At 42.5% G+C, this 21374-nt stretch overlaps 1 protein-coding gene across 6 annotated transcripts in view; it reads left to right on the forward strand.

Annotated features, from left to right (window-relative positions):
• The window catches only part of dab2 (DAB adaptor protein 2), a 56863-nt gene that overhangs the window by 20344 nt on the left and 15145 nt on the right, over positions 1–21374 (forward strand). For all 6 annotated transcript variants that reach the window (XM_041186674.1, XM_041186678.1, XM_041186677.1 and 3 more), the window contains 4 exons: positions 6888–7065; positions 17699–17838; positions 20101–20199; positions 20912–21043. In XM_041186674.1, coding sequence (XP_041042608.1) covers positions 6975–7065; positions 17699–17838; positions 20101–20199; positions 20912–21043 — 462 coding nt within the window. In that variant the 5' untranslated portion in view covers positions 6888–6974. The remainder of the gene's footprint in view (positions 1–6887; positions 7066–17698; positions 17839–20100; positions 20200–20911; positions 21044–21374) is intronic.

Genomic DNA, 21374 nt, shown 5'->3' on the forward strand with positions numbered 1-21374 from the left:
TGCACTTCCCAACAGGGTCACTGGGAATGAGGCCAACCTCTAATTGGATGAAAGCAGGATTACAACCTTGTGAAGTATATTTGACCACAGATGCCAGTAACTGCATTCCACATTGGTACAACTAGTTACCTTTATGCATCCTTATACCTAATTCACTCAGGAACTTGTCCATTGCCATTCAATGGGAGCTTCCTCCTTGATTCAATATTCTTTGGTTGGACCCTCCTAGTTTCCTGTAAGGGGCAAGGTAAGATTTTGGTGTAATGCAATGCTTCCTGTAAATGTGGTTCTTTTTAAAACTTGAGTGTTTAAAGCCAAGGTAAACAGTCATATCCCTAGAATTGAATAGATTGTTTTTAGACAATTTGATTTAAGTGAGCTTGACTTCAAACTGTATCACCCTTTATTCAATGTGACTGAGCCAAAATTCAGGAACTCCCTCAACAGCATTCCATGTACCTACATCATGTGGACTGCAGTGGTTCAAGGTGGCTCACCATCTTCAGGGTAATTGGGTATTGGCAATAAGTGCTGGCCTAGCCAGTGATGCTCAAGTCCATGAAAGTCCATTTGCCAGTTAGGTGTACTTTGACCCTAATGTGGGGCATTGAAGTTTCTGGCTTAATTTCTAAAGATTAACCACTTCACTGAAGAACAGGTGGATTTTGAGCTCAATTCTTGACATTTGGTTTGATGTGGTTATAGGTAGAACATTACCACTTCCATGTGGCCTGTCAGTATATGGGATTGTACCAATTTGGCAAGAGGACTTTCAACAAAACTTGTGTATAAGGCTAAGAATGTGACCCTTGTGTATGAAATGTCAATTTGCAGTGATTTTTAATTTCATACTTTGTGGGTACTGCTGGCAATAGTCTGTATTGTCCATTCCTAATGGCTCTGGGGTGAAGATGCTAGAAGTAGGATCGTATTGGTCTAGTTTGTCCTGGTTTGTGTGCTCCTAGACATCAGTCATTCAATTTGACCATAACCCAGTCCATTTATAGAGCTGTTCTGACTTGCTGAAACCACCTTCTTGGGTAAACCCCTAATAGTTCATGGTTAAAAATGTTCATTAGAGTAGTTACTAGTTCTACAAAATAGAACAAAGCCTCTGGAATAGGCACCTCACCCCCTTACCATTGCACTCCTCCAGAAAAATTCTCATGTAATGTGACTGGAAAGGCCAACTTGTCCCATCAAATCTGGCAGCAGCTGTGCAGAAATAGTCAAACAACATGACTTCCTCAGTCAAAACTGTTTCTCTCTCCACATGCTACCAGTCTTGCTGAGTTTTTAACCATACTTTCCACTATCTGCAGTCGTCTTGCTTTTCAATTGTCCACCTCTAGCTGCCTTTAAAAAGATGAGGCAGATCTGGAAGTGGTAGTGGTGCTACCATAGCACCCACCTCCCTTCTGTAGGCGGCTAGAAGTTGCTTGGGAGGTGCTCAAGTGTACCATCTCCAAGATGTTTCACTTCTAGCTTTCCATTGTCCTGAATTTGACTTTAGATTGTCTTTAGGATAGTGTGACCATTGTAGGCATCAGCAGACTGTTTTAACTATCAGCAGCCCTGCAGTAACCTCCTGGATCAGAAAGATGCAGTGGTCCATGGCTTGAATTCAGGTATAGGTATCGGTTTGTTTTAATATCTCAAGTTAGAGTAATACAAAAGCATTGCTGGAATGTGTAGAAAGATGCTTTAACTAATTCCAACCTAGAAAGCCACCTCCAGTCACCAAACGGAAGGTGGTTTGTGACATCAGGGCAACTTGACAGGCAGTGAAGGGATTACTGCAGTTAGCTATTTTCCACACCCAAGGTAGAATGGAGATATTGAGGGATAAATAGTGTTCTGGGCACCAAGGAGGAATTGGTGATATGATGCAAAGAGATTGCATCTGAGTTTGGCTGCTTCAGTCTGCACTGGCTCAATTTGCACTAAGTGATATGACTGCCATGTTTGAGAGCAGGAACAAAAGACAGTCTCCATCTGTTTTCAGGTCCACACTTTCTCAAACAGATAGACGAGACTGCCTCAACCAGGAGCCCTTTGAGCCAGCTCTGCCATTCAAATGATGTCATGGCTTATCTGTCACCCTGCTCCATTTCCCATTATCCAAGTGTTTTGATTTACCTATTTGTCTAGTTCTCTTTTGAGTTCCAGTCTTAAGTTGTGTAGTATTTATAATTTACACACTTGGCCTGGTTCTAATTTTTCCGTCCCCAAGTCATCAACTCTCTAACTGGCTGGTTTATCTTGAACTTTAATAAAATCCCCTCTAACCTTCTAAATGTCTACCCCTTGACAGTGAATAGTTGACTTCTCAATCCAAACCCTTAACCAATCACACTTTCTGCCAATTAGGGTACAGTACCTACCCACTATCCCTACTGTCACCTGGTCAATTTCCCTCCAATTCAATGGGTTGTAACAATCCATTGAGAGACATTACCAAATGCCTTATGAATGTCCAAACCATCAATGGACACTCCCCTGTTGACCACTATAGTCACTTCAAAAATTCAAGCCACTTTTCATCCAGCATGATTTAACCTCTGGTTTTGCTGGTAGCCCTCCATGTTCAACTGAATTGAGTTAATCATTCTATCCTAATTATCGACCCCAGCAAATCCCCAACAGATGCTGGGCCATATAGTTCAATTCCCTGGCTTTCCCCAGTACAAGCTATTGTGACTTGAGCTGGAAACATCAGCTGAGCTCATTTGCTAATACTTTCAATCAGGAATGAATTTTTTCCTTTGTATTCAACGTGGCACAGATCACTCTGGATACTGAAATTCTGTATAAATCCATGCCCTTTTATACTAACTAGGTAGTACTGATCTTGTGAACCTAACTGTTCTTATCCACACTAGAATGATTGTCAATGGGAGAATGTTGGGGAGGGAGGCTAGCTGCAAATACTTTGACACTACATGGTGTATTTCTGGAAAGTGGATTCTACTCAGTACATTTAGTCTGTTTCCAGTTAATGTACAACCATTTGCTGTTACTGGGGTGACTAAGTTGCAGTGGACTTGACCCTCCTTGTCTGTTAAGAACTATTCTTTAGATTTGACCAGAGCACTGATTCTGACAGAAGATTAAAGTCTCTGAGCACACATGTGACTCTTGGCTTAATGATTAAGGTATATGAGTGTCATAGAAATGTCCATGTCTTGCTGCAATTCTTGAACACCTGACATAACCCCACTCTATACTGCTTTGTTTGATCCACTTTGTCCTAGGCTAGCTTTCGCATTAAAGGTTAAACTGGTCTGTAGTCCTGGGTTTATCCTGGGTATAACAGGCAATTTTCTAAAACTCTGGCACTGTCTGAACTGTGGGATCATGGCCAATTTCCAATCTTTGCTTTCTTCAGATGCACCCTTTTCTGGTACTGGTGACTCGTTATACCTCCACTATCTCGTTAACTAATCTTGGCAGCATCTTCCTTGGATGACTGGTTCCAGTCTCGTGTGAATTTGAATTAATTTCTCAAAAGCAAAATGCTGGAAATCTGGCAGCATCTGTGGAGAGAAAGCAGTTAACAACTCTTCAGAATGCCAGTGACATCCTGTTTCATCTCCCATCACTCACTTCCATTTGTTTAAAGGGGATGTAACTGAGGCTGGAGAGAAAGCAGTTAACATGACTTCAGAATGCTAGTGACATCCTGTTTCATCTCCCATCGCTCACTTCCATTTGTTTAAAGGGGATGTAACTGAGGCTGGGATTATGTCCATTTTTTTTTCTCTCCACTCCTGCTTATTGCCTACAAACCAGAGGACAAAGTTACAGGAGATAGCTATACACTTATGGATGCAACCAATTATCTCAATTTTTCTTCCCCTGCCACATGTTGCCTTTCAACACTTCCCACCCATGTCTAGTAAAACTGGCTGTCTTATCTCCTGGTGCTGCCTGTGCACATTTTTCGTGCAGCATCTTATAATCTCTACTCTTGACTAATAGATGCCCTGAGTTAATGTTTTTCACTTTAGGAGCTAATCTTTTGAAGCTATTCAATGGTTTAACCTTTGAACACAGCCCGAACCACCACCTCTGCCTGTTGTCCTAGTCTGTAACACATTGCTGGATAGCAGAAGCAGGAACACTACCAGTAAGGGCTCTAGGGCAAATTCAGGTGAGGGTATGTTTTGAGTGACTTTTTTAAAATGTGGTTTTATTTCTTTACCCATCAGCCGTATAGTGCCTCAGACCCCAGTGGCCAGGCTACCTCCCTGTGGAGGGATTGCTGTCATGACCTTAGCGGAATCCTCCAGATTTATAGTCTGGGAGGACTGAACAGTTCGGTGCCAATATTGAGTTTGTGTCTTGGCTCATTGTTCTGATTGAGTTAGGGCTTGCATTTTTACTCAGACTAACCTGAGCTGGACTATAGTTAGGAGCTCCTGAGACACTTTGGTTCAGAAAACAAAATTCCCTGATCAAAGTTGTAGTTTAACCTGTAAATTGCAAAACTTTTCACTCTTTGGATCAGTTATTATTGGCAAGGCCTAATTGCTCTTGAAGGTAACTGTGAGCCATCATCTTGAAACTGCTGCAGCCCAAGTGGTGTCAAGGATCTTGACCCAGTGAAGTTTTGTTGAAATATTCAAACAAGGACTCAAGCCATGGACTTTTCTTAAAAATTAATTCCTATATCAGCTATTGACATGAACAGCAAGATTGCTTTTCAAACCAACTTGGAAGTTTAAACAAAATGTGGGTGTTTTGCCAACTTGTGAAGCTGTGGGACACTTTCCTCAGTTCTGTACTATTCCATGCCAAGAGCTTGGGAACAACAGGATGTTAACCTGTTCCAAATGTCTGGATGGGCTACAACTAATGGCTGGTCAGTTGGCACAAATCTCTAGCCATGGAAGATGGGCACTGGGTTGGAAGGAAAAGCTGGAGATTAGGGCTCATTTGTGGATTGTATATCATTATGATGAGCTCCGGCAATGGCAGCAGAACTTGACTTCTAGGTGGGATTGGGAGGAAGGTAGTAATTCAGTAAGGGAGGCTTTTGCTCCATTTCCTGTGAAATGTCTTTCTGGTGACTCATCGATCTACCAGCCTAAGTTTTTGGTTACATCTGCTGGAAATGGAAAGTTAATTAAATGTGTAATGCCTCAATCACTACTGATGAAGCAGGCCTACCTCCCTGTCTGGTAGGAAGGTCCACATTATCACACTTGTGATAAATGTCCCTTGTCCTATATAAACCTTCTGGCAATTTTGCCTATAAATAGGCTGCTGTGCCTTGCAAGCCAGTAGCTGCAGTTTTAACTTTCTACCCTTGTGATCCCTTTTTGGCTAGGCAAGGAGTTGGCTATTGGAGTTCAGGTATGGGTCAGCCATGATTTTAAATGGCAGAAGTTTTGAAAGCTGTTTCCAATACCCACTGGTGCACTTGACTAGTGGCTTGGTAAACACATTAATATGTGTAGGAATTCTTTGAAACACTAGCTTGTGCACGTGTAGGAGAGCAGGCTTGTTAACCCTGCCAGTGATGCACTGACAAGTGTTTTTGAAGCTGCTTATACAAGCAAGTCTACTGCTTTTCAGTTTCTCTCTTTTCCCACCCCCAACCCATAAGGAGGCAGCAAAAATGTTTCTCCAACTAAGCACCAGTGTTGGACTTTGATTCATGACCTCCCTCGTAGCTTGTCTGTAAACAAGTCTGAACGCAGTGCCCTTTTAAATACTGCTATTGCTAGGCACTTTGACATGGAACAGAAGGATCTCTGCCAGATGCATTCATGCACCTAACTAGAAATCTCAGGGCACAAAGCCAATTAACATGTTGATGAAATTGAAAAATGTTTCACTTTTTCCAACTGGTGCTTAATATGGCCTGATAGTCGTCTGAATTTAAATTGCTCATCACCTTGCACACCTTTTTTGTCTGTCTCAAGTCCCATTCCCCATCATCACAGTTCACCTGACTCCTGATTTGGGTGATGTGGTGATTTTTAAAAACACCCTCATTTTTAAATCCCTCTAGCTCTAATCTCTTCCGGTTGTACAATCGTCTGATACAGCATGCTAATTCTGGCTTCTTGTGCATTCCCAATCATTGGTGCCTTCAGATGCATTGGCTCCAAGTCCTGGAATTTCTCCCAACGTCTCTGACTCTTGCCTCACTTGACTCAGAGTCACTTAAACCTAACTTTTGATTATCTGCCCCCTCATCCAAGGAATTAGTATCTTGAGGAAAGGTTGGGCCTCTATCCAGAAGTTTAGAATTAGGTGATCTTGTTGAGACACAAAATCCTGAGGGGGCCTTGACAGTGGATGCTGAAAGGATGTCCGCTCTTGTAGTGGAAACTAGAAGGAACTCTAGTTCAAGAATAAGGGGTCTCCCATCAGGGTCATGAGTCTGGGAGAACTCCCACTACCCAGTGGTAGAAGCAGGGTTGTTGAAGGCAGAGGAATCTTTGATATGACAAGGAATTTGAAAGGCATTGGGAGTGGAAGGGAAGGAGTTGAGGTCATGATCAGATCAGCCAGATGGCACAGCAGACTTAAAGGGCTGAATGGTCCACTCTTAATTTGTTTTATAATGTTCCTATGAAGCATCTTGATCAAATATTTATGTAGCACTTGTTGCTCAACCAACTTGAGGTGGCTAGACATTTTGGATAATGTTAGCTGGGCTACAGAACAGCCATTATCTTATTTACCTGAATAGATGGGCAAGGCCTTGCTTTGAGAAGATGGCATGTCTAACAATGCAGCACTCCTTCAGCCTAGTGCTGGATGGTTGGCCTAATTTTCTAGGTTTGAAACCATAATCTCCTAACTTGGGCTAAATCCTAGCTAATTTCAAGTAGTTTGATTCCTGGCTGTATAACTTGATCATCTTCCCACAGGGTGGATTGACATGTCTTGATTGACTCTACCAACTGTAGACCACATTGAGGGTGAAGGAACTCAGTGACTTTGGGATTTGAGTCAAGATGGCAACCATGTCAGAACCTGTTGAGATCAACAGTCCTAGCCATTCGGAGACTTCACCTACAAAGGCATCGAAGAAGGACAAAAAGCGAGGTAAGAAATGGGCTAGGCTTTTCCACTGAAGTTGATAGCACAAGCCATTTGGGCTAAATAGTCAATCATAGCACAAGAAGCTATTTGGCCCATTGAGTCCATGGAGAATTTCATTTTTTTTTCTCATTTCCCTGCCCTTAAGTTTATTTCCCTGCCCTTAAGTTTATCTAATGCAATTGCCCATGTGTAGATCACTACCACTTAATGTGATTTTCTTTTAATTTTCCCCTGCATCTGTCCCCTAGCCCTTGGCCCATCAGCCAATGGGAGATTTCCTTGTCTGGCTTATCTCAGTTTGTTATCTTGTACACCAAAGAACAACCCCAGCTTCTCCAACCTTTTGTAGTTAGAATCCACCCCAATCCCTGAACCTTCCTGGTGGAGTCTCCTCTGTAGCCTCTTGAGGATCCTCCTATCCTAAATTGTTGACCAGAACAGAACAACCCTAGCTATGCTGCCTTCAAAGATCTGGTGAACTGTTCCTACACACTTAAAATTGGGCCATCTAAGTCTATTGCCCCTCCCTATCCCTTATACCCAAATGCATCATCTGACCACTCTGCTAGCCTAGCTGCCCTATAGCAGTTTAGGTTTTGCACTCAATCTTTTGCAGCCTTTTAGATGTTTCAATCATTCCAGTAGTAGCACATTCTCCTCACTTGACACTAAAATGTGTTTATACTTCGACTCCTGGGTGTTTTCCCTTGCACATCCTATATAAAAGGACACAGGCGTCTTCCCCTACCTAAATTATAAACAAGTCTCAACTTGACCCCGATACTAAATTTTTCCACCTGCAGTACTTGCCAAGCAAAAGGTAGCAATCCATTTAATCTGAAGGGCAGGACAAATCCAGCCTGGTAATTACCACTCCACCCCATCAATCCACTTTGTCATCAGTGAAGTGATGGAAGGTGTTGTCGACATTGCTATCGAGTGGCACTTGCTCCGCAATAACTTGCAAACTGGCACTCAGTTTAGGCTCTTCCAGTGTCACTCAGTTCCTGACCTCATAAATTATGGACAGAAGGTCATTGATGTAAAGGTCAGAAGTGGGGATGTTTGCTGATCACCATCTGCAAACTCTTCAGATGCTGTGTCCATATGTAGCAAGACCTAGACAACATTCAGGCTAGGGCTGATAAGAATACAACAATCTCCCCACATCCTGGGGTTTACCATTAACCAGAAACTAAACTGGACCAGCCATAAATACTCTCTACAAGAGTAGCTCTGACTAGGGATCCTGCAATGAGTAATTCCTGATTTCCCCAAAGCCTGTCCACCATCTACAAGGCACAAGTCAGGAGTGATGGAATACCCTCCACTTGCCTGGATGAGTGCAGCTCCAACAACATGACCTCAACAGCATCCAGAACAAAGCAGCCTGCTTGGCACCCCTTCCACAAACATTCACTCCCTCCACCACTGCCACACAGTTGGAGTATGTACCATCTACAAGAGCCCCTGCAGGAACTCAAAGGTTCCTTAACAGCACCTTCCCAACCCATGACTACCATCTAGAAGGTCAAGAGCAGCAGAAACTTGCACCTGAAGTTCCCCTCCAAGCCACTCACGATCCCAACTTTGAAGTTTATCACCATTGATGAGTCAGTATCCTGGAACTCCCTCCTGAACAGCACTGGGTGGCTCACTACCTTGAGGGAAATTGGATGGGGAATAACAATACTGGCACAGCCAGTGACCCGTACATCCTCAATCAATAGCACAGTATATGAGTCATTCTAATCACCTTTTTAATATTTGACTCCAGACCACTGATTTATCATTTCAGCCAACAGCCTTGTTTCTAAGTTGAATCAGTGAGTGTTGGTCTAATAATACTAACAGCACCTGCAATCCCCTCTGGCACTGTTGTGGAGCCTTGATCCCAGGTTAGTTTTGCCTGCAACTAATGTTTCTGGGACTAATTGGGATAGCAATGGACTGAGTTGTTACCTCCTGTGCTGAAGATTTTTAGAATCCTCAAGTTGGAAGCTATCCTTCCCAGGTCTCTGCTCCAGTGTTAACTACCTGCTTCACTGCATATCTGTAGCTTTTATGGTCATATACACTTTACAAAGGGATGTGGGAACGGACATGGAATAGCTTTTTTTTTTTAAAAAGCAAAGAGGCTGACCTTTACAGAACTAGTTTGGCCTCAGCTGGAGGTCTCTTACATCTTATGGGATTTGAACGTTACTAGCAAGGCTTGTAGCTTGCTAATTAAAGTAGCAGTTTGCCCTCCCTAAACAACATGATGAACTTGGTTTTTTGCAACGATGACCACATGGTCACCATTGCTGAGACTAGCTTTCAATTTCCAGTTTGATTACTGAATTCAAATTCCACCAGCTGTCATGGTAGGATTTGAACCAGTGTCTCCAGAACATGAGCCTGGATCTCTGGATCACAAGTGTCATCACTACGCTGCATTCAGTTCTGGGAACCACACTTTAGGAAGGATGTGAAGACATTAGAGCATGCAGAAAAGTTTCATGAGAATGAAGTTTTCATGCCTGGAATCAGTTGTGGATAGATAAAAGTTGGGACTCTTCAAAGTTCAGGGGGATTTGAAGATATTCAAAACCATGAGGTGTTTGGACAGTAAATATGAGAAACTCGTATTGATGGATAGAAAATAGCGCAAGTGGGTCATTCAGCCCTTTGCACCTCCTCTGCCATTCGAAACGATCATGGCTGATCCTCTATCTCAGTGCTCGACTCCACTCCCCATATCCCTTGTCTCTCAAGTCCAGAAACCTTATTTCCTCATTAAACATATTCAGTGACTTGGCCTCCACAGCCTTCTGTGGTAGAGAATTCCACAGGTTCACTGCCCTTGAGAGATTTCTCATCTGTCCTAAATGGTCTATCCTGAGACTGACCCTTTGTTCCAGACGCTCCTAGCCAGAGCAACCAGCAAGCATCGTCCCTACATCCAGTCTGTCCAGCCCTGTCAGTTTTTCAATGAGATCCACACCCCCCCCCCTCCCCACCTCATTCTTTTAAATGCCAATGAATACAGACCTCAGCCCAATCTCTCCTCATGACTATCCTGCTGGTGAATCAGTCTGGTGAACCTTACTGCATTCCTTCTCTGGCAAATATATCCTTAAGTAAGGAGACTAAAACTGCACACAATACTCCAGGTGTGGTCTCACCCAAGCCCTGTACAGCTGCAGTAAGACACCCTTCCTTCTATACTTCAAGTCCCCTATCAATAAAGGCCAACATACCATTTTCCAACTGCTTGCTGTACCTGCATGCTGGCTTTCAGTGATTGGTGTACAAGGACACGCAGGTCACTCTTGTATATCAACATTTCCCAATCTATCACCATTTAAATAATACTCTGCCATTCTGTTTTTCCTACTGAACAGGATAACTTCACACTTTGCAGATCTGCCATGTATTTTCTCATTCAACTTGTCTCAATCACCTTCTCTAAATCACCTTTTTAAGCCTCTAACATCCTCCATCACTTATTCCCACCGATTTCATGTCATCCAACTTGGAAATATTACATTTGGCTCCCTCATCCAAACCATTAATACTTAAAGAAGCTGGGGCCCAAGCACTGATCTCTGAAGTACCCCACTAGTCACGGCCTGCCACTGAAAATGACCCATTATTCCTACTGTTTCCAGTCTGTTAACCAATTCTCAATCCATGTCAATATATTACTCCAGTCCTATGTGCCTTATTAGTTTTGCACACTAACCTCATGTGGGATTTTCAAGAACTTGCTGAAAATTCAAATATGCCCCATCCACTGGTTTTCCCTTATCTATTCTGATAGTTATATCTTAACTCCAGTAGATTTGTTGAACATTTTCCTTTAAATCCATTTGACTTTGTCTAATTCTGTTTATTTTCTAAATGCCCAGTTATCACCTCCATTATAATACTTTTCCCTTCTAATGTTCAGCTAATCATTCTGTAACTGTTTTCTCCCTCCTTCTTTAAAATATTTCTTTAATATTTGCCACCCTCCAATCTTCCAGGACTGTTCAAGTCTACAGAATTCTGGAAGATGATGGTAACCAACCCATCCACTATCTCTGTGGCTACCTCTAGTGCCCTGCAATATAGGTTCAGGCCCTGGGGATTTATCTGCTTTCAGTCCCATTAATAGCACAGGAGAAATTGTTTTATTAACACTAAAATTCATCCTTCTCACTAAACCCTTGGTTTGCTAGTATTTCTGGGAAGTTGTGTAGTAAACTTGGAGAGCAGGACAGAGTTTCTTGTAAGAAAGTGAACTTGGCTATATGCTTGTTCCAAAACCAAGGCTTAAAAGCTTCACCCCTCAAGATTCCCCATGCTTGGGGCAAATTGGTCTACACAGTCATGATCCCCATAACTAAAATGGTTTAGCTTACAATCCTTACATTCCCTTTTTTTACATTCCTTTTTACTTTAGCTTTACCCTCTTGCAAAACACCTGAACCCATATTATTATATACAGTTCATGCTATTAAAACTTCAGTCTTTGAGGAGGTTCCTGGATTCAGGTGGAGCAACACAGCTCTACAACATTGGACTGACTTGCACAGGAGCTGCAGCTTCAGGGACATCCCATAAGACATAGGAGCAGAAATTAGGCCATTCGGCCCATTGAGTCTGCTCTGCCATGCTCCCTAGGCAATGGCAGTCCAGAATTAACTTCAGTAAATAATAGACACTGTCAATCTGACACCTTGGGTCAAAGTTTCAACTTTGATTTCAGGTGGATTAACTGGTTGTTGGAGGGTTTCTCAACTTGAGATGATCCACATGTTTCCTAACAACCCTGTTTTTCACTTGATATGATGGTACTGTTTCAGATGATTGTACCAGGAACCCATCAGTTTTTGTACAAAATTTTGCAGCTAGAATGCCTCCTGCAGTAAACTCTACCTTTTACTGTGAACATAATTTGCTTTCTGCCTCCTGTGGTTTCTTCACTTTCTTCTCAGTTAGGGAATACTTGACTCTCATATGAAGTCGGTGCTTCTATCAATAATTCTGAAGGGGTTAAACCAGTGGTTGAGTTGAAATTCTGTTTCTTTATGTCCCTCTTTTTTTTAAGGCTTGCACTGCTCCTTTCACCAAGCCAGTAGAGGGATGGTATAATGCTATTCTGACACTCTTAACCCCATTTTGGGTTCACAAATATTTGGAATTCGGTGTTAGTGAAAACCACAACATTATCTGACACTAACTTCAGTAACCATGAACACATTCTGGCAGTTTTTAATGGCTGTAGACAAAGTGGGTGATCTTGCTGCAAACCATCCATCTGGAATCTGTTGCTGATCACCAGAAACATGGTACCTAGAAATGAGTCAACATAGTCTATATGTAGTCTAACCCAGGGTCAATCAGGACAGCCCCACAGATGCAGATCTTATGCTGTTGCTGGCACTGGAGACAATTTCACCATATTTTTTCTATATCACCATCTATATCTTTGAAATACCAGGATGTGCACTATGAACTTATGTTCTCTTCCTGGGACAGGGATAACTCTTGCTCCCCATAAATAAGATACCATCTTGACAACTTGGTTCAGATCTTTGTACAAAGAACGGTTTCAATTCAGGAGTTGTGTATTGACCATCCTTGTGACACTTGTTCAGATTCTGCCTAAAATTGGATCGTAATTCATCCAATTCCTTCTGCCTCATGCAGACTCATGAGGTGTCCAGGAAATTTAATACAGGTACTACCTATTTTTTTTTTTGAGGTACTGGAACATGTGTAACTCCTTTGAGCAAAGGGAAACAACTGAGGGTGTCTGCATTTGCTATATGCACACCCAGACAATGCATAAAAATGCACTCATGCCTACAAAATTAAAGCCCATCTTGGCTTCTGCTAGAATTCAATTGGTGGGATTGCCTTACCTTCACTAAACAAACCCAAAAGTGAATTGATCTGCATCAACTGTAAATATTGATGGAACCTCTTCACCCCAAATGAGCTTTTTGCTATCCTTCCTTGGCTGTGGTGTTCAGGATATGTATCCAATTAGTCTCAGATTTGACTTCTGTTTTTCTTGTTTGCCACAGGGTTTTGCCTCCTTTCGTTTTGATTTTGTCAGCCAAATTTCTCTAGTCTTGTCTTAGTTCAAATCAGGGGTTGAGTTATCCATTTGCATCTTGGAAAGCTCCATGACTTCCTTCTAATACCTCTCATTTCAATCAACTGACTCTTCAATTCTTCTGACCTTTTTTTGGCTTCCTCTTGGAATATTGCACATTGTTGTTTTTCCTCTTCCAACTGTCTCTTCAGTTGGTTCATTTAGCCTCACCTCTTTTTTTTGTTCCCTGTGGAACCAATTCTGACCTGAGGGATCCTTGCTTCCTGTGAAGGTCCCTTTTTGGTTCTTGTGTTTCTATCCCATTCCAAAGGATGCCATCATATTCCCTTGTCAACTCCAGGATTGTGTCCTGGCCTGAAATTTGACCAATTTAGTTTGATTTCTTCAACCAACCACCACCCAGAAGGCTAGGTCTTTGTTACAACAATTATTGGCAGCTGAGCTGTCTCTGATACAAGTAGAGGTGATGCCTTACACACAAACCATACAGGTGAATATAGTTTTAACTGAGTTTTCTCCAAACTCTGGCTGGGTACCTTCTGAAGTATTTAGATGTTCCGCCACCACTGGTCCATGCTCCTGTGTCCACCTCCCATGAGCAGAGGCTTTCCACTTTATTTGAAGAGTAAGTGATTTGGCTCAGTTTTCTTGGCCTTCAGATTGTGTAGGGAATAAACATCAGCCTCAGTAACTTCTGGCTCTTCTATATTGTGCATTTCATTTAACTTGACTTGCTGTCTGAATGGCCGCCTTGGACAAGTTCTGCACTATTACAATTTTTTTTTGTGGCAGTAGTGGTGGTCTGCAGACTTCGGGTGCATGATTTCCCCTTCAACTGTAACACCTAACTTCTGGGTTACTGGTGAACAGCTTCTGGCAATAGGTCCTGTTTCACTGTAGCCTCCCTGACCTTCACCTGGCAGCAGGTTCCCATCCTAGCTGCAGAATGGCATCATGCCGCATGCTCTGCAGAGCCTGAGTTCCCCCTTCAGTGCACTCCATTGCTAATGCTATCTCCAAGATGCTCTAAGTCAATCAACTTCTGCAAGCAAATGGTGCTGAATGGCTTCATTGTTTATACTGCAAACAAAACATTTAAACAACTTGTTGAGATTATCCAAAATCCATGCTCCATTAACAGTTCTAACTTTGCAATGTTATGTTGCAATCAATTCACTGGGGGCCTTAGAATTAAACTTGAATCTTTGCATGGATCAGAGGGTTTAGGCTGAATGTCCTTTCACAAGGTCAACTAGCTCAGTGAAGGATCTGGAATTTGGCACAGTTGGATCTGTAGCTTGACAGCTTACATCATTGGTTTTGCTCCCACAGACACTTGAAATTGCCTTGTTTCTTTCTGCTGTCATTATTAGCTATGAAGTAGAAACCTAATCACTCAATGTATTGACTCCAGTTCTCAATTGGATGAGTTGTATGGGTCAGTTCTTCTACCAAAGTGAGGCATTGCTGGTGAGTACAAAAACAAAAATACCTGGAAAAACTCAGGTCTGGCAGCATCTGTGGAAGGGAGCACAGTTAACGTTTCGAGTCCGAACGACTTGAGTCATGTGGACTCAAAACTTTAACTGTGCTCCCTTCCACAGATGCTGCCAGACCTGAGTTTTTCCAGGTATTTTTGTTTTTGTTTGATTTCCAACATCTGCAGTTTTTTGCTTTTATATTATTGCCAGTGAGTATGCTATTTTCGTAAAACATCGGATTACTCGGTGACAAGGTGAGCTGCTGCATCAGTGCTTTTTATGCTCATTGCCAGTTGTAGTAAATTTCGTACAGGACAGGGTTTCTTGTAAGAAACTGAATTTTATTAACTTCAGAGGAGGGTATATGCTGCTTACCAGACCCAAGGTTAAGAAGCTCTGCTTCCCAGATTGCCTGCAATTGGAGAAAATGTGACTATCGGCCAATGATCCCCATAACAGTAAAATGGTTTAACTTACAATCATTACACTCAGACAGTTAACGTAGTTGTTTAATTGCTCTGCCACTTCCTGTCCATTATAAATGTTCCTGTTTTGTCTTCGCTAACCTTTTACTTATTGAAGCTTTTACATTCTTTGCAATTTACACTTGTACTCTAGTTCCCCTCTTAATCAATCTCTTGGTCCTCCTTTTGCTGAATTCCCAAACCTCAAGCTTGCTACTTTTTCTAGCAACTTTGACTCCTTTTTGGATCTAATACTATCCCTAATTTCTTTTTGTTAGCCATGGTTGGGCCGCTTTTCCAGTTCTGTTCCAGAATAAGAGCAGAGTTAAAGGTAATTGGCAAAAGAAGCAATGGCAGCATGAGGGAAAACTGGTTAGGATCTGGTATGTGCTGCCTGTCTGGTGGAGGCAGATTCAATTGAGGGATTTGAAAAGCAGGAATGCACAGGGCTAGGAGAGGTGAGGAATGGCTTCTTGAAGCTGGAGCAGACATAATAGGCCAAATGGCCCATGCTGTAACTCCCAGGATTTGAATGGCAGGACAAAGTGAACCATATCACTTTATATTACCAGACTACAAAAGCAAAGGAGTTTAGTTAGGTGAAGAGACTAGATTTTATTTTTTTTTAAGCAGAAAGTTATAACAAGACTGGTTACTGCCCTGGTCACTGGAAACAGGACACAGACTTGAGGTTTATTGACAAAAGGATTGGATGCAACTTGAAGGCATTTTAATGCAATTGGTTATGTTTTGAAGTGTCCCAGCTGGTGAAAGGAATTGAATGGTCCTGAATTTGCTGCCACAGAGGCCAAAACATTGTATGTTTTCAAGGAGTTAGATATAGCTCTTGGATCAAAGGGTATGGGGAGAAAGCGGGAGCAGGCTATTGAGTTGAATGATCAGTCATGATTATGAATGGTGGAGCAAGCTCGAAGGGCTGAATGGCCTACTGCTCCTAGTTTCTAAAAATTTCCATCTTTCTGTGGGGAAAGGAGATTGTGATTTAATTGTGTGTGCCCTTTGGTAGGGGTGAGCAGGACAGCCTCCTGATATAGAACCTTTATGAATGTCTGCATCAACTTGGGGCTTTCCTGAAATCTGACATCAAAAGCTGTTGGTTTCTTAGGCCCATTTCTCTGGGATCAATAGTGGAGTGAATAATTTCACATCTTTCCCTTGGTTAGGCCCAGGCAACAGATCATTTCTAGTTAGTTCATGAAGTGGTAAATGCTGAGCTGAAGGGGGGAAAAAAATACTGTTGCAAATGGTTAATTTTAGATACTAAGTCAGCTCTAGAATATTAAAATTACAAACAAAAGGTTTGATCAACTGGCAACGGGCTATGCTAGCAAATCTGATGCATTGATGTGGAGGTCATGGCCATCCAGTGGATGGTGAAAGAACTGCAGTTATTTCTAATATCTAGAGCACTTGTTTCAGTGAGCTGCACAGTGTGCTTATGATACAGGATTTGAATTGCATGTCATCTCCCAAATACTTCCCAAGGTTTGTGGGAAGAACAAGACAGCAGTTGTTGCCAATCTGACTGGTTGCTGCTGGTTTACCAGCTGTTTAGGTACTAACTAATAGAAGTCTGCTTGACCTCTTACACCTTGTGTTGCGATGTGTAATCACTGCTTCTTTATGTACATAACCTTTTAGAAGATCATAACTTGTTCTGTCTGGTGGTAGTAAATCTCAATTCTGCTGGTTCAGTCAGTGATTTGGGGCCAGAAATGTCCACAGCACATTCCAGGAATTGGGAACTATGCAACCTGGTTGTTTCAAATGTTTTGGAACTAAATATCCAACTGGATCCATTAGATTCTCTAATGGAGAAAGTGGAAGTAAAGACCCGAATGAGTAACCCTGTTTTGCAGCAAGTATAAACAATCCCGTGTTGCCTTTAAAACCACTCTTGCACTGCTTAATGTCAAAGATTCAGTCAGTAGGCAGTTGACTTTGAGAAACTTTCACAAGGCTTGCAACAGGATGACATGTAGAACACTTGGTTGCTAAAATTTTATTTTTCATGGGATGTTGGTGTCACTGGCTAGGCCATCACTTGTTGCCCATCCCTAAATGCCCCAAAGATGGTGAGTCACTTGCCTTGAACTGATGCTGTCCATGTGATGTAGGCTGGAAAGGGAACTTCAGGAGAGGAGGAATGCTCAAGAGGAACTTGCAGGTGTTGGTGTTCCCATGCATCTGCCCTTGTCCTTCTAGGTTGTAGAGGTCATGGGCTTGGATGGTGCTGTTTAAGAAGCTTGAGTTGCTGCTCCTGTGCATCTTGCAGATGTTACACTGCTGCCAGTGGAGTCAATGCTTTAAGGTGGATGGAATGCCAATTAAGCAGTTACTTTGCCCTGGATGGTGTCAAGCTTAATGTGGGGAGCTGCACTCATCCAGGCAAGTGGAGTGTATTCTGCCATCTACCTTGTAGATGGTCAAGCTTTGGAGTCAAGATATTCACTTCAATTTGTATGATTTGAGGGCTTGAATGGACTGCTGTCCAAATCAAATGATGAGCATTTACCTAACCCCCAGAGGGTCAGTGTTCAATGTGGGAATGCTGAGATTTAATGGCTTTGTCTTTTTAGGGTCAGAAAAAACTGAAGAATCTCTGTTGGCCAGGTTTAAAGGTGATGGAGTTCGTTACAAAGCCAAGATCATTGGTATTGATGATGTGGCAGATGCCAGAGGAGATCAAATGTGTCAGGATTCGATGATGAAGCTTAAGGTAATGCCTGTTGTTCCTGTTGATGGGACATCATTCCTAGGCACCAGCATCTGGAAAATGGTGACTGTTCAGACCAGGGGGAATTGCAGTATCTTACTTATTCTGAATTTTCAACAGAAGGCAGACCAAAGATTGATTTTAGTGTTACAATCCCAGCTGAGATTCTCATTGGACAAGCCTGATCCAGAGTGGGGAAAAAAGCAAAAAACTGCAGATGCTGGAAATCCAAAACAGAATTACCTGGAAAAACTCAGCAGTCTGGCAGCATCGGCGGAGAAGAAAAGAGTTGACGTTTCGAGTCCTCATGACCCTTCAACAGAACTGATTGAATATTAGGAGGGGGTGAAATATAAGCTAGTTTAAGGTGTTGGGGGGGGTGGTGGTGTGGTTGTAGGGACAAGCAAGCAGTGATAGGAGCAGATAATCAAAAGATGTCACAGACAAAGGAACAAAAAGATGGTGATATTATCTGAACTAATGTTCTAATTAAGAATGGATGGCAGGGCACTCGAGATACAGCTCTAGTGGGGGTGGGGTGGAAAGACTAGCAGGGCATACAAGATTTAAAAATAATGGAAATAGGTAGGAAAAGAAAAATCCATATAAATTATTGGAAAAAACAAAAGGAAGGGGGAAGAAACAAAGGGGATGGGGATGGAGGAGGGAGTTCAAGATCTAAAGTCGTTGAATTCGATATTGAATCAGGTAATTCTGATCCAGAGTGGAACCTGGCTTGATAGATCCTTATGTTTGTTTAGAGATGTGAAGAGTAGCTACTGAACAAAATCACGAGTTGACTGCTGAACTTTGTTATTAAAAGAACAAAACATTCATCAAGAAAAGATGAACTATTACAATACTCCTTCGCCCATACCTTCAGATATACAGCTTTTGTGACTTGTCCACAGTCATGTACTAATAGGCACCCTGTGGTCAGATGCACCACACTCTGAAACTAAGTGACAGATGCCATCTCAACCACATACTGTGGATCTCTCCAACTCCATCTCTCTTCCACCCCCAACACTTGTCCCACTGAGCCAACTGGTCCCACTGAGCCAACTGGTCTCACTGCATTCCATCCTTCTCAAGGGTTTCCAATATCCACTCAAGACCTCTTCTCCCAAACTGACACTTTTTTTTTATCTCAGACACCTCCCACAAGGGTCCACCTCCAGGGTTCCAAACTCCTCCCAATGTTCCTCTTCCCCCTGGATCACCCATATGCATTCAAGCTGTCTTCCATGCACTTTCTCCAACTCAGCTGTTAACAGTACACACTGCTTCACATGCCCATAGTAAAGAGTTGGACCTTCAGCTGTCATTTTTGTCTCTTTTTAAATCTGAAGCTTGGTGTCCCTTTCTGCCCCCCACTTAACTTAATTAACAAGACCTTTTTTTTTCCCCAGGTTCCTGTCCTTTGGTTAAAGTCCTGGGACTTACCCCTGTTATGTCTCACTCCTCCTTTGGCCTTGAGCTTTTTTGGTTCTCTGGGCTTCAAACTGAACTTAAAACTGCTGTTTCTTTATTTTTTGCCTGTGGGAGGGCCCTGCCTCTCTGGAGCCCTGTTCCCCCAACTTTTCTCATTGAACTGCTGCAGCAGTTGTTTAAAAAGGTGCCTGCATTTCTAATGAGGTTTTTAAAAGTGAAACTAATTCCATTTTACTGACCTTTAACACAGACACACAATTCAAACTTAAAGCTAAAACTCATTCCTAACACCCACAAACAGAAGAGTAACTTGCTGTCTATTTCTTAATACTAGCACTTGGCTTCAAACTAGATGATCACCAGATTAAGCAGCAGCTTGGGACTAATTAAGTGACCTAGTGATCAGATGAAATTGGCTCCAAGCCACAAGAGTAACCAGGGCTTGTCAAGTAGATTGAGGGTCATCAAAGGTTTAGGGAGAGAATTCCTAGGGTTTCAGGGTGTAGGCTGGACAATTGAAGGCATGGCTGCCAATGGAGGGGCAAAAAATGAACATTGGAATTTCAACCTGTTCATTACACATCTGCACCCCATGGTTGTGGGATTTTTAATAGCATTCATCATAAGCCACCTTGATGCAGATTTCCAAAATGCTGCTTCACCAATAACCTTTTGCACGCTGTACCCACTTGAGAGCAGACAGTCCCTAAAACAGTCTTTTAAAAGGCAGCATGTCTGACAGTGTAGTATTTTGGTATTGCACTAGAGTATCTGCCTGGTTGTGTATTCTGCATGTTTTGTTTAACTGGATTGCTCTTGTAACCTCTCCAGGGCATAGCAATAGCTGCTCGTGCACAAGGACATCACAAGCAGAGAATTTGGGTCACCATCTCTCTCTCAGGAATCAAGCTAATTGATGAGAAGACTGGAGTGAGTATCTTGCTGGAACCAATGTTGAATGTGTCCTGAATTTCCATTTTGTCCACCTTGAACAGGATAGGGTTGGTGAAGAGATGCAGAGACTGGAAGGCTTTCATTTTAAGCTAAGTTGGTTCCCCAGCTGCTGGAAATACCAGGTTAGGGTAGATTTGAGCTGCTTTGTTGCTCACATTTCACTGTCACAACAAGAGCTCGTATCAAATCCTCCTCCCTCCCATGTAGTGAACAGCCAGTTACTTTGAGATATAAACATTCCCCTTCATTCCCTTTCACTATGAGATGAACATGAGTTCTATCCCTCATCCTTGGAATGCAAGTCCTCCAGTCAATAGTTTTGAGGCTGACATCTATGCAGGTGAATTTATGCATTGTTAAATCCTATAAACAAACATGAGAAATGTCTAGTGACACGGAGTCTTTTTATATTCCCAAAGAGGTGGCTTTGTCAATTTTGTGCATGTAGCTCAGTGTTGGCCCGGGTTATGCTTATGGGGCTTGAAATACAAGGTTGAAGCTAGCCAATCTTGTTATACCACATGGGAATTTGGTTCGCTTCAACAATAGGAATAAGTCACATACTCAGAATCGTCAGTGCAGGAGGCCATTCAGCCCATGTCTGGACCAGGGCTCAAAGAGCAACTCTCCTTTTGCTGTATTGAATGCATCAAAGACTGGTCTTTCAAAACCTTGTTTTATTTTTCAGGTGATTGAATACGAGCATACAGTCAACAGGATCTCCTTCATTGCTAGAGATGTCACAGATAACCGTGCCTTTGGTTATGTTTGTGGTGCAGAAGGCCAGCATCAGTTCTTTGCCATCAAGACTGCTCAGCAGGTAGAGTAATGCAGCCCAGAGGGGGAAATGGTAAGGCACCTGAAACCACACTGCCCCTGGTTCAGTAGCAGCTGTGGTTAATCCTGTTTTAGTTGTCGCCCTTGGCAGAACGCACAACTCCTGATTGGTTAGTGGCAGGCTTCACCACAGCAGCATTGGTTCCCAGCTTGTCAAGATTCTCCTGTCTTATTGGTTTCTGTATCAAATTGAGCTTTCTAGACTCCTAACTGCATAATAAGGCCATCCTACCTTTGCCTCACCCCAGTGGGATCCTTTACTAGTGGCATCCTGTAAAATGGAGGCAAGTAGTGCTTGGTATTATCCTGGAATG

The sequence above is a fragment of the Carcharodon carcharias genome, chromosome 4 (genome assembly GCF_017639515.1).
Source record: "Carcharodon carcharias isolate sCarCar2 chromosome 4, sCarCar2.pri, whole genome shotgun sequence".
Classification (NCBI taxonomy): Eukaryota; Metazoa; Chordata; class Chondrichthyes; order Lamniformes; family Lamnidae; genus Carcharodon; species Carcharodon carcharias.